The sequence below is a fragment of the Nuphar pumila genome, chromosome 2, assembly GCF_984573655.1.
Source record: "Nuphar pumila chromosome 2, dmNupPumi1.hap1.1, whole genome shotgun sequence".
Lineage (NCBI taxonomy): Eukaryota > Viridiplantae > Streptophyta > Magnoliopsida > Nymphaeales > Nymphaeaceae > Nuphar > Nuphar pumila.
The window spans coordinates 21,342,817-21,357,335 of record NC_143250.1 but is presented as its reverse complement, the minus strand read 5'-3'; the positions used below and the strand labels follow the sequence as shown (position 1 = coordinate 21,357,335).

Here is a 14,519-nt window from a genome sequence, read left to right as displayed (position 1 = left end):
TCACCAAAGTCGACACAAAAGGGCTTACTCCTATGTAACACAGACTCTTCTAACAGGGCCCCGCACACACGTCAGACCCACACCCATGCGGCTGCGCGACACTTGGACGTGGCTTCCTTTATGTCAGCTGAAGTCAATCACACTGAGGTCTATTTCTATCCAAAAGTAGATGTTAACCCTAACCAAGTCCAGTTTTATCCATATTATATATATATATATATATATATATAAATACATAAATGCACACACACACACACACACACACACACACACATATATATATATATATACACGCACCTCTGCACCAGTATGGTGTTATTTTTTTATTGATGAGGAATAGCAATTGTAGATTGTTAATTTGATTTATTGCACGAATTTATGCATGATTAATTGATGATATGATAATTGTTTTTATTTTATTAGTGTTAACTTAAAATTGTTAAAAATTATATATATACCCTCCCCACACCCCTGCACCCAAGTTTTTTTAAAGTGCCACATCTGCACCCGCACCTATATGACATAGGATTACTCACAAAACCCACAAAAGGACACACAAAAGACACTCACAAAATATAAAATTAATATTTTATTGATGTTCAAAATATGCAAGAAGCATTACAAATGACAATGGGGTGAACCCCTTTTTATATACAAGGGAGAGCAAGAGAGACGTTGGAACTAGTCCAACGGCTCTATTTGTAGCCGTTGGACTAGTTCCAACAGCTATATTTGCCTAGTCAACTTTGTGTTGACTAGTTCAAATAGAACTAAAAAGAAATAAAAAAAAGAAATATTATTTACAACAATAAATATATACATACAGTATATATAATTTAACACTCCCCTCAAACTTATGGTTTGATAACCGAAAGTTTGCCTAAGAAGAAGTAAAATCTAAGAGTTGCAAGAGGTTTGGTGAAGAAATCTGTCAACGGATACTCTGATGTAATATAAGGCAAATTGATAGTGTCATGTAGATACTTCTCTCGTACATGGTGACAATCCATTTCAATATGTTTTATACGCTCATAAAACGTCCGGTTGTTGGCAATGTAGATGGAACTTTTGTTGTCACATCACATTTGTGAGGCTCCTATCACAAGAATTCCCATATCTACTAGTAATCTTCTGAGTCAGACCACTTTCATAGTTGTCGTAATCATCGCACATTATTCAATTTCAGTCGAACTGAGAGAGAAATTTGGTTGCTTCTTGCACTACCATAAAATCAAAGATTCACCTAAAAAGACACAAAAACCCGTGGTTGAATGTCTGTTATTAGGATCGCCTCGCCAATCAGCATTAGTATAAGCAATTAAATCCAATATAGAAGAAGCAGACAAGAAATGGTCTCGATAAATAAAAGACTTAATATATCTAATAATGCGCAAAACGTCTCTCATGTTAACAAAAGTGGGAGCATGCTGAAATTGACTAGTTGTGTGAACATGTGTTATATCAAGTCTCGTAATTGAAAGACAAGAAGATGTTCTGATAAGTTGTTTGTAAGGAGTGGGATTTTCAAGTGGTTCTTCATTATCATTTCTCATCTTAGCATTGAGAACCTCGAGAGCGTCAACCAATGTTGTGAAAAGCGTTGTGGCGAAGCGTAGCGCTTCACCAAAAACTGAAGTGAGGTGTAAGCCTCAAGGCGTAAGGCGTAAGGCGTAAGGCGTAAGCCTCAAAACTTTAAAAAACCTTTAGAAATATCTACAAATATAAATAAATAATAGAAATGCTTTATTGATAAAGTAACAATCAATAAGAAATATAAAATTGCAAATAAAGAGCGAAATTAACATTTTTCCTTCTTCTACTCCAAAAAATTGCAAATATAAATAGTTTTCTTTCTTTTTTCTTTCTTTTTTTCTTTCTTTTTGTCTCTCTTTCTTTTCTTTCTTTCTTTCTTTCTTTCTTTCTTTCTTTCTTTTTCTTTCTTTCTTTTTCCTTCTTTTTTCCTTTCTTCCTTCCTTCTGTCCTTTTCTTTTTTTCTCTTTCCTTCCATTTCTTTCTTCCTTCCTTTCTTTTTTTCTTTCCTTCCTTTCTTTTCTTTTCTTTCTTTTCTTTCTTTTTTTTTTGTTGCGCTATTTACCTGCGCCTCAAGGAGCATAAGGTCTCGCCTCAAGGCGAGGTGCGCTATTTGCGCCTTGAGGTGCACTTTTTATAACTATGGTGTCAACCTTCTTATGATTTGTGATTCCAAACCTGAAAACAATATTAAGAGCAAATTTAGACTGAGACAATAGATAACCTCTCAAAGAATAAGCAACTTCAATTCCTAAAAAATATTTAAAAAACCCAAATAAATCATTTCAAAATGTTTCTTGAGGAGTTTTTTAATGTTTTCAACTCCATGTTTGTCCCCTCTAGTGATGATCATGTCGCCTACATAAAGAAGAACACTCAAATGATCTCCACAACCCAATTCTCATTTCCGACACTGGCCTGATCTCGTTTGACGATACCCAAACGATCTCCACAACCCAATTCTCCTTTCTGACACTGGCCCGACCTCATTTGACGAGACCCAAACGGTCTCCACAATGCAATTGTCCCTAAAAATTGGTCTGACATCATTCGACAAGACCCACACGGTCTGAATAACCTAGCACCTCCCTTGACACTAGCCCGACCTTATTCGACAAGGCCACAAAAGAGTCTCAAAACCCAGTTGTCACATAATTGACCTGAACTCGTTCAACAAAACTATAAAAGGTCCTGATAGCCCAGTTCCTCCCTTGACACTGGTCTGACCTCGCTCAGCGAGACCACAAACGGTCTTGATAACCTAGTTGTCCCAACATTGGTCAAACCTCGTTCGGTGAGACCCATAAAGCCATGTTGCCTCACCGTCGTCGAAGGTCGTCGAAAGAATGATGTAGGTCACCAGAAAATCAAGGGAGTAGGAGAGTGAGAGAGAGATTGGGAAAGTCGAATAGGGTTTCGACTTTCCCTTTTATAGGGACCATTTACCATAATACCCTTTTAAGAAAGGGTATTTTATAATTTCATTCTTTTTTTTTGTAAAAAATCGAAACATGAGGTTAAAATGAGAAGATCGCTTCCCCAAATTGGGAAGCAAGCTTCCCATTTAGGGGAAGCGTGCTTCCCTTTTTAGGGAAGTGTGTTTACCAATTAGAGGGAATCATGCTTCCCATTTTGGGGAAACATGTTTCCATTTTAGGAGAAAGTGGGATTCCCCTAAATGGGAAGTGTGATTCCCAAATTAAAAGTGTGCTTCACGTGATGTTTCGGAAGTATGGTGTTTCGCGCTTCTGAACCGCGTTTTGAGGAAACACGCTTCTGAAATGAAATGGAGAACTTCAACAAAAGCACATATGCTCACAAATGTCTATTAAAGACACATTAACTACAACCCACAAAAAGGCACAAATGAGAAGGCTCAAGAGTAAAAATAATAATCTTTATTTAATTCACATAAAATGCCTAAAAAGCATTGATACAATGAGAGGGGAATCACGCCTATTTATACTCATGAGAGAGAGGAAGAAATGGGCCTTGAAGAGGCTCAAATAGAGTCGTTGGAGCTAGTCCAATGGCTCTATTTGTAGCCATTGGACTAGCTCCAACGGCTCTTAAACTAGTCAACAACAAAGTGTTGATTAGTTTGAGTCTAGTTCAAAATGAACTAGACAAACTAAAAGAGAAAAATAAAATAAAATAAAAGGAAAAATATATAAATATACATATATTATATATATAGGTATATTTTATTGATGTTCAAAATATGCAAGAAGCATTACAAATGACAAGGGGGTGAACCCTTTTTTATATACAACAAGGGAGAGCAAGAGAGATGTTGGAACTAGTCCAACAGCTTTATTTGTAGCTGTTGGACTAGTTCCAACAGCTATATTTGACTAGTCAACTTTGTGTTGACTAGTTCAAATAGAACTAAAAAGAAAGGAAAAAAAGAAAATTATTTACAACAATAAAAATATATATACATATATAATGCATATATACATATATGTATACAATACATATACATACCAATATGTATATGTATAGATACACACATATATATAGTATATGTATATATATGGTATATACAATTTAACAAGGAGAATGGTGCAAAGAAAAAGCGGGATGCAATCTGGGTCCATAGGGCCCACATTGATCTATTTTGTGTTATGGGTTACTTTGTTTATTTGGGTCTTTTGTGTTTGGATATTAGATCCATATCCATCAATACAACAATGCTTTCAAGGAAAACTAATAATGAAACTACAAACAAATTCATCAAATCAACAAGCTGTATGCATAAGCCATTGTGTGCTGATGCAAGCTGCATGAGCCTCATCACTTCTACTAGTTGCTCACTAACCATAGTTACCATACTACCATATAGTCAATGAAATCAGACCACTGCTTCAAGAGATCAAGTCACACAATTGAAAGCTTGAAAAGTACATTACAGAAATTGTAGAAGCATATGTCCAAGATCAGCTATTAAACATCTTTGGAATGTCAGGAAATAAGAACAAACAAACAAGTACCAAAAATGACATGGTTGGATGCACTCAACTTAAACAATTACAAGAAAAGCTACCAAGGAGAATTTTGGGGGACAAAATGTGCAACTTGATCCTGCATTCTCCCAGGTACAGAAGATGATCAATTTGTAACAACAGGCACTTCAGACGATATGAGCAAAGCTTGTGCCTTGAAGAATGCTGATGACAAAGAACACACTGTTTATCGGATAACTATTAAGTTTCTCCTACTTCATCTAAAAAAAAATCTCCTTCATCTAAAGAAAATCCATAGCAGAATACCAAGAGTGGTGGACCAAATTGCTTCCAAAAAACACTAAGAAACAAAGAGAAGGGGAAAACAATAATACTACCCGAGTTAAAGTACAAGGGAAGCATGAGAAATGAATGGTTTCGTCAAATGATTTCCAAGAAATGACACTAAAATGACTGCATATTCAGTTTCTAATAACATTTCCATCTGATAGAACGTATACTGATTGAAATGAGATCATAGCAGTTAAGAGTTAAAAAATTTAGAATCCTGTCAATAACATCCAAATAACTAAACAGAAGGAGAAACAGTAAACAGGGGCTTCTATAGAATCACCTGCGTATAGGGACCACAATGCGCAAAAGAATCCTTCCTTCTGTGAAACATAGCTTCTCTAGCTACAAGTACGCGAGAACAGCATTCATCCACTCGGTCATATTTAGTGACGGGCCCTTCCACCACCCTCCCTTTATCCGGATCGCAAGGGTTCACAGCAACCACCTTCAACCAATTCAACATGCCCACCAAGGAGTCCTGCTTCCTCTTGTGCAACGAAACCCCGTCGCTCGATACGCTCGTTCCACAATCTTCATTGTCCTCCCCGTCATCACTAGCATTACAGACAACAGAGGAGATCGCCTTCACCCGACTTTCCATCTCACACTCCAGTCCACAGTTTTCATCGGTGAGATCAATGAAGAACTCCCCTGCACCCTTCTCCAAATCAACAGACACCAACCCCGGCCCGTCCCTCGCACGATCAGCCCCGCCACCATGGTTCTCGCTGCCCAATTTCCTGAACCACCGATCCAAACCACTCAGGTACTTCACGTACACCAATTTCAGCGGCGCCCCAAATCGCGACTCGAAGCCCAGTTCCTGCGCGATCAATGCCCAAGAACCATTGTTTGCGACCAAATCGTACCCCCCTCGCTCCTTCACCATGAAATACATCTTGAACAAGTCCACCGATTTTCCTTCGCCAAGAATGGCCGGCAGAGGCCTCGACTCGTGCTCGGCGACCTCCTTCAGGGAAGAAACGAGCATCTCGTCGAAGACGGACCGGAGTTGGTCCATGAATTCCGAGCTCTCCTTCGATCGGAAGCCGCTGACTCGGAAGTTGTGGAGGGATTGGTAGGCGCAGGACGACCATCCAGCCATGGGAAACCTGATGGGGAGTTCTGAAACCAAGAAATGGGCTCGTAGGGTTTGAGAATTCAAACTGGAGGAGGGAGAAGATGGCAGGAGGAGAAAGAGAAAGATACATATATAGAGAGAGAGAGAAGTAGCCGTTACCTCTCTCCTGTAAGATACGGTGACAAAGGTGGAGAGAGCGGCGAAGGAGGGAAAATCGCCCTTGGATTTCAGAAGCCCCTCAATTTCTTCCGCATGCTCGTCCCGCGCTTTAGCTCCACCAGGCAGGAGAGAGAGAGAGAGAGAGAGAGAGAGAAAGACGTCTTTCAAAATTGGGGCTATTTTTGTACCTTTTTATGAATGAGAAGAACCATTGGGAAATAGGATTTGGCAATCTAAGGGGGGGCAATTATTAATGATATTTAAAATGGGGGATTGACCAGTGGAGGGCAGGGATGGCAGTACACCCAGGGACGGGGGGGACAAGGTTTCCATCCTAGTTCCCTTTCAAAATATTGACCTTTATTTTTGGTTCATCCTGGTGATTGAGAACTTTGAACCTCAGCTCTGTCTCAAATTTATCTCTCCGCTCTTATTCTCGCTCTCGTACCTGTATCTCACCAAATTTACCATTCATGTCTTTTGTCATTGTGTTCATTAGGAAGAAGAGAGGATGAGCCACCCAGAGGGTCGAGTTGTTACCCACAGTCTTGAGTTGACTGCCAAAACAGAAGAAGCTGAAAAGGTTGTTTAGATTTTAGGGTTAGAAACTTGATATTAGAAATATATATAAAAATTATGTATAATTTTACTAAATAACTAAGAATATTTTAGTTATTTTACTAATAGGGATCAGGAACAAGCAGGGTGGGAGAAAGTCCCTAAATAGGGTTTTATTTTCACCTGTTCATTCCTTGTTTCATATCCTTTGTCCCGTGACTGATATCCGCTTTCCCTGATCCACTGTCACCCCTAGCAGAGAACCAACAGCCAACCAAAGGATGGCTACAGCTGGTCCCCCTTGGACTAGGGTTTATCCTGTCACTCGTTTATTAGCATTATATAACAAATAAATAAGAGTCGATATAATTCCAATTGTTATTAAAAAATTAATTTGTCCTTTTCATAAGTGTTGATTATTCCCAAAAATACCATCAATTCCATAACTGTCCTGGCGACTCATCACCCAAATCGTTTTTTTTTTTTTTTGCACTCCATTTATCTCCAATGATATAAAGGAAATTTATAGCTTATCTAACATAAAGATATAGTTCCATCCCAAGGTTCTTGCTTTGTGAGAAAAACAGTTCATGAAGCTGCCACAACTATCAAATTTGAATCCGTTTAAATGATTTGATTCATCTCTATGAATCTGCTTTTAGAAAATAAAACCAAGCACATCAGATGGAGCAATATTTTATGTTAGATTTACTGACATTTTTTTGATATCCTGCTTAAACCTCTCAACAGTAATTGCTTCAATTTTTTTAATTTTGCCTGCCAATGCTCATCTATCATATAAACAACATGAGTTAGAAATATTACCAGCACATATCACATTTTTAGGACATCATTGGCTCATTTTTTTTCTTATTATTGAAGTATACAATTCAATAAGATTGATAATTTATGGAGTTCCTCTCTCTCATGCAATTGTATCGAAATTTTATTGAATATATTTTTCTAATTTCTAAGATTTTTTTACAAAAAATGTTTTGGAATTGATGATTCTAGTTCTAGCTTTTTTTATAGCAAAAATGTGAATGGTAACTTTTTTCAATTAATCACAATATTTTATTATGACGATTAATCAGGATTCTCCGAGGAGTCCAACTGCCATGGTTGACTGATTTTTTTTTTTTCAATTAATCTTGTTTTGCCGATGTTGACATGTCCTGAGAAATTGCCGAGGACGAGTTTGGCTACTATAAATTAGATAATCATGCATGCAGTGACAGATTTGTGTATTAATTTTTCGCAACTTTCTTTAATTTTCTTTTTGTGGAGAAAACCGATAATTTTGACCAATCGGGGGCTCCGCTCGTCTGGTAGGTAGAGCTACTGCACGCCACCTTGTGTTGGGATGTTGCATGTTCAAAACCCAATGGTATAGTTGTATAACTGGTAGGTGTTCTGCCTAACCCCAGCTTGCCTTTAAAAAAAACAAAGAGAAAACCCATAATTTTGACTTAAATTGAAGCATGGCTAGAAAAGACACTCTAAAACAAAAACTTTAAAACCCTCAAAAATTTGTTTTTTCTATTTCTGTCAAAATGTTATGTAAATTCTGCTTTTTTTAGAAAATATAAATTTTGGCTAGAAAAGACACTCTAAAACAAAAACTTTAAAACCCTCAAAAATTTGTTTTTTCTATTTCTGTCAAAATGTTATGTAAATTCTGCTTTTTTAGAAAATATAAATTTTGTTGTCAGTTGGTCTTAATATATGACAATTAAGCATTGATTAAATTTGATGGTCTCATATCATTGGAGATTTCCTGCTAAGTCTTTAAAGTCTAAATTGAATCTTTCAACATTGAATTACATATACTTCCTGTACTAAATTGGGTAAATCAATGCATTACCAATATTGTTTTACATGTTAAAAATACATGAGAAAATTATGTAGAATTTTGAGTTATAAAAGAAATCAATCAAAAATGGACTTTAGTTTGCTTTTAAGATTTTTGAAGTTCATTGAAAAATACCGGTTTTAAATTGGCCACCATTTGCAAAATCCATGTGCAACCATGTACCTATGGATCCAAATACCACATGACACATCTGCATCCAAACCCATTTCGTAAGGAGTTTAGATAGCCTCAGTCATATCAAATCCAAGACGACAGCTATGATAATTGTGTGTTTGGATTCGTGGAATCTGGTGGAATCAAAATCCAACAGGATTTCAATACCACCCAATTCCATGAATCCTTTAATTCTACACAATTCCACGTATCCAAACACAGACCTCTTGGGTTGGATCTTCTTTCAGGCTAAATATTTTTTGGATTTTTTACTGAGCTTCGATGAAAAATCCCATGGAAGATCAGACATATTATTTATAAAGTTGGACGTGAAAGAGAACTACTCGCTTCAATTGATGGAATTGGTTTGGCTGAATATGGATCTAAAATTCATACCATTTTTTTTTTGTTTGGAACCTGGTAGCTGGGATGAGAGTTAATGCATTTGAGATGAGAAGAGTCATTGTATTTACACTAAAGCATGGAATTGACAACTACCATCTTAGGAGGTGGTAGCTGTCAAATCCAGGATTTGGCAGCGGCCACTTCTCATCCCAGCTACTAGTTTCCAAACAGGAAAGTGTTATATGAATAGGTTAAAATAAAAAAGGGTGTTTTTGCGCGAGGGGAAAAGTAGTTCTATTTCACCAAATCAATAAAAAAAAAACATATAATTTATTTTATTGAGTTTTTTCCAAATTCATCCCTGCCTTATAACAATTCTCAAAATCGTCCCCGCCTTTCGGTTAACCCTTCCACATCCATCCTCTAAGTTAACTACCGTCGGAGAGGAAGAGGGGAAACTGTTTAGACCTTGAAAAATGACACTTTTTGCCATCACAAAAGATGTTTTTGGAAAAAAAAAATTATAGGTCTAAATTGAAAATTGATTTGTTCACTAGAAGGACCAAATCATTTCTGCCTTCAATAAATTGGAGCTTTTGCCCATTAGAAAAGATCCAATAAAACGTTATGGTGCCCCCTGCATACGAATCCGGGCCTCACCGGCTCAAGGATTGTGTACTCGTTGGGGGCAACATCTTCGGCATGTTGCAAGTTCGAATCCCAATGGTATATGGTTGTATAACCGGTAGGGTCTGCCTAACCCCCAACTTTCTCTGTCTAAAAAAAAAAAGAAAGAGAGAAAAAAAGATTTAAGTTGGCTTCTTTGTACTAAGATCAACCAAGAAAGTTGGGATTTTAAGGTTTCCATCATTGCAATAGTGGGCACCATAAGTGGGGTGAAAGGAAAATACTCAAGAAAGTAAAGTAGGGTGTTTTGGTAAATTTATTATTTTAAACAACTGTGGTCAATTCTAAACCACAGTATCTAGCCGGAAGGATGAAAGTGTCCCAACGTTTTTGAAACATATGGGTGTTCTTGGCAATAGCTATAAAGGCAGGGATGGATTCCGGAATGCCTTATAAGACAAGGATGATTTTGGAAAAAAAAAATGGTTTTTTATTTCCTTAAATCACTAGAGAGGGTTATAGTTTAGATATGTGGCAAGATTTCAGGGTGAAAACAAAAAATAATTTTTATCTAAATACTGTTTAGGGGTATCAATCAATTGGATTTTATCTGATATCTGACCTGATGATTTGATGATGTTTAGTTACATTTGGTAAGCCAAAACCCTATCCGATTGCAATAGCATGCATACATTGGCTTTGATTTTTTGCTTCCGAATCTGATAAATATCTGAATCTATTTACATGTTAAAAAGCAGATCTGGTATGAACTTTTCACCATCTGAATATAAATCCATTTAGCCAACATTGGATTAGTCGAATATGGTATTAGCCTCATCGGATCTGAATCTGAACAAGCAGGTCTGGATAATGGGTACATACTCTAGTGCCCCTGATCAGTTGGGGGGGTTAGGTGAACGCCTCTTAAATAATTTATCTTTGTAGAAAGATAAGATACCGTGTTATCTTGTATATATTGATTGTAGGGGTGGCAAAACCTGACACGACCCGCCAACCCGCCTCTTAGGCGGGTTTGGGTTGGGCTTAAGCCATCCTGTTTAATAAACGGGTCGACCCGTGTAACCCGTTTATTAAACAGTTTGGGTTCGGGTTGGGGGTATGCCAACCCGGCTGACCCGTTTAATAAACGGGTTAGGCGGGTGGGTCAACCCGCCAACCCGTCTGCCAACCCGCCAACCCGACCTGTCAACCCGCCAACCCGACCCGCCAGCCCGTCAACCCGACCAGCGAACCCGTTTACCCGACCCAACCCATTTATTAAATGGGTTGGCGGGTCGTGTCGGGTTACCCATTTATTAAACGGGTCGGATTCGTGTTTGCCACAGCCGACCCATTTAATAAACGGGTCGGGTTCGGGTTGAGGTATGCTGACCCGCCAACCCGACACGATTGCCACCCCTAATTGATTGCTAAAATGCTCCCACCGTTATACTTGATTTTTTTTTGGTTTTTGTTGATTGTTATTTTCCATCTTTTGTAAACCATTGCATAGAGAACTCACTCATAACCATACCTTGAACGTAAGTGATTCTTCACCTAATCACATTAAAACATATAAACATTTTGTGTGTTATCCATTGTGACAGTGTGCTCTTTGATTGCAACACCCTAAGATTTTCAACCAATTTAGTTAAAATAAATTTAAAACACGAAAATTTAAGATAATTATTTTTTTAAATGTGAGTAAGATGCAGCTAAAAAACTTTTCTTTGGGTTTGAGTTAATCAATCTTGAGCGGGATACTGGCAAATGCCCAAATAGATTCGACCAAATCCGGTTTCAGCCTTGGGTCTTAATCATCCCAAACATCAATTTTGTATCTAGGAACCATTTAAAGTAGTCAGAGAACATAAAAAACATTAAAGGGGTTCAAACACATATACAAGAGTCGTAAATAAGTTTTCAACAACCAAATTATGCTGAATAAGATGAAAAATTGGTCTTAAGTCGTCATCCTATCAGCTCATTGTATCTAATAATCACCTGAAAATTGTTGTAAGGGGTTAGACTTCATCAGTCTAGTATATATATGATAAACACACGACATAACATGCATTTTATTGATTGCACACATTCATGCTACAGAACATGCATTTAGTCATTTAACCACACTATCTTTGCATTAGAGAAATTAAGAACATACGTAAGCATGCTAATCAATATGAAACTCGAAAACACATGTAATTTTCTAGAGATATGCTAATATAATAGCTAATAATTGGATAATGTACATAACCAAATTAAATATATGTTTTATTAGGGCATGATTTTTATTATGTGAATAAGAAATCTTTGTTTCATATTTATTATTTTGTAGGTACACACAAGGTGACTATGTCGAGTCAGACTAAGACCATAGGGGTTTATTGTTCTATGATATTTTAATACCCTGCATGACTAGCTGAAACGACTTCAAAGGGAACAATAAAGTGCAAGAACCGAGAGAGAAAAATCTCAAAAGATAAAAATAACCAAAGATGCATCATAACTTACTGCAAAAGTGTATGTGTGACCTACCACCAATGATAATAATTTGGTATCCCTATCCCCTTATCTTCGATAATTGAAGACATAGAATCATTGTCACTCAATAAGCATATTTATTAACAACATTATTCATTAGAGTGAGTTTGTACTGCGTACCACCTTTCCATGGTAAGAACTAAGTCCGTGAAATGGATTATTAGATCATATTTATTAAGGGGTTTAACATTTTTCTGATTCTACACTTAAGTAGGCACCATCCACCCATACAAGGTAGGATCACATAGTGCATATGCCTTATATTAGGCATCTTTCGCCCATGTAGAATAGGTTCTCATTTGTTAATGTAACTCATTCACTTGTGCTCAAGTGCCTTTAAACCAAAAAAATATCTTACTTGTGAAGGCGATCATCAAAATTTAAAGTGTGCATGTGATTTTCATAGTATAATGCATTGTCACACTCTGCGGGTAGTCATTGACCCCATTTCATCAACAGTAAGCAAGCATACAAGTCCTACTGTATGCATATCAATGTCAGACACCATATTGATTTTTATCAAACCATATGCTCTATTATGAGCAATCAACTGCAAGCATATAAAATTAACATTACAATATCTTATGAAATATCATGTCAACATCATGTTTTGATTGAATGTGAACATATTTGTATATCATGATAAGATTTATGAAGATTACATAGCATGGTTTTTCCTCTCATAACATGCACAAACACAATAACATGTAACATGTTTCATACACATCAATCATAAACCATACTATTTTATACATACATAAAGCCTTTATGGAGTATGTGTATTCAAAAAACATAAATCATACATATTCATATGCATGTAAATTCGAGCTCATAGTCACACATACAAACATCATAGAGCACTCAACAACTAAGTTTACATAAAACTTAGGCATACAAGTCATGTATTTTCATGCACACGTAAAAAATCATATGTATTCTCATCATAGAGCATGTTATCAATCATGTTTATGTAAAACTTTGATATGCAAGTCATGTAACATGCATAAGTGCACATTCAAATCATAAAGCATGTCATCAACCATGTTTACATAAAACTTCATGCATACATAAAAATTATACATATTTCTATCATAGAGCATATTATCAACATGTTTACGTAAAACTTAAGCATATGAGTTATGTAATATCATGCATACATAAAAATCATATGTATTTATATAATAGAGTATATTGTCAAAACATATTTATGTAAAACTTAAGCATGTGAGCTATGTAACATCATGCATACATAAAAATCATATGTATTTACATTATAGAGTATGCCATCAAACACGTTTACATAAAATTTAATCATACGCGCTATATGACATCATGAATACATAAAAATCATATGTATTTACATCATAGAGCATGTTATCAAATATGTTTACATAAAACTTAAACATGTGAGTTGTATAACATCATGCATACATAAAAATCATTTGTATTTACATCATAGAGTATGTTATCAAACATGTTTACTTAAAACTTAATCATGCGAATTATGTAACATCATGTATATGTAAAAATCATATATATTTACATTACAGAGCATATTATCAAACATGTTTACATAAAACTTAAACATGCAAACTATATAACATCATGCATATGTAAGAATCATACATATGTATACAATAAAATATGTTTACATAAAGCTTAAACATGTGAACTATGTAACATTATGCATATATAAAAATCATACATATTTATATCATACAACATGTTATCATATATATTTGCAAAAAACTTAAGCATGCAAGCCATTTAACATTATGCACATGTAAAAAATATACATATTTACATTATAGACCATGTCATTAAACATGTTTATGTAAAATTTAAGTATGCAAGTTATTTAACATCATGCATATGTATAAATCATATGTATTTACATTATAAAGTTATTTACATGTGTACATAGAAATTATACATATTATATATCTAACTTTTATTTATGCATTTTAAACATGCATTTTATAAAACTTCTCATGCAAATAATTTTTATACTGCTAGGCATGCGATAGAACCATATAATTAGGGTGGGGGTTGTGTGTTCTCCCCCGAAGACAAATTCGTGTGTTTGGAGGTGTACGAAGGAATATCTTGGGACCCACAATAATTCATATGCCAATGTTACCCATGATGATTTTATAATAAAATAACATATAAAAAAGATAGATATGCATTTGATGAAAATGTCCTCCCGTAAGATAGATATGTGTTTGACAAAAAGCTCTTTTTGCAATGAGGTGACCAAACAAACTTTACCCCTTTCTGCAGTCACTTTGTCATCAGGACAGCTATACGAGAGAAGTCCTGGATGAATCAACCATAATATCATGCCAAC

At 35.9% G+C, this 14,519-nt stretch overlaps 1 protein-coding gene across 3 annotated transcripts in view; it reads right to left on the bottom strand.

Moving 5' to 3' along the window:
- The window catches only part of LOC149844994 (AT-rich interactive domain-containing protein 2-like), a 38,125-nt gene extending 31,910 nt beyond the window's left edge, over positions 1 to 6,215 (bottom strand). For 2 of the 3 annotated variants that reach the window (XM_089997416.1, XM_089997418.1), the window contains exon 1: positions 5,110 to 6,043. In XM_089997416.1, coding sequence (XP_089853542.1) covers positions 5,110 to 5,934 — 825 coding nt within the window. In that variant the 5' untranslated portion in view covers positions 5,935 to 6,043. Of the gene's footprint in view, positions 1 to 5,109; positions 6,044 to 6,069 lie in introns of those variants that run through there. The other variant, XM_089997417.1, reaches the window with a different exon arrangement.
- Positions 6,216 to 14,519: the final 8,304 nt, after the last annotated feature.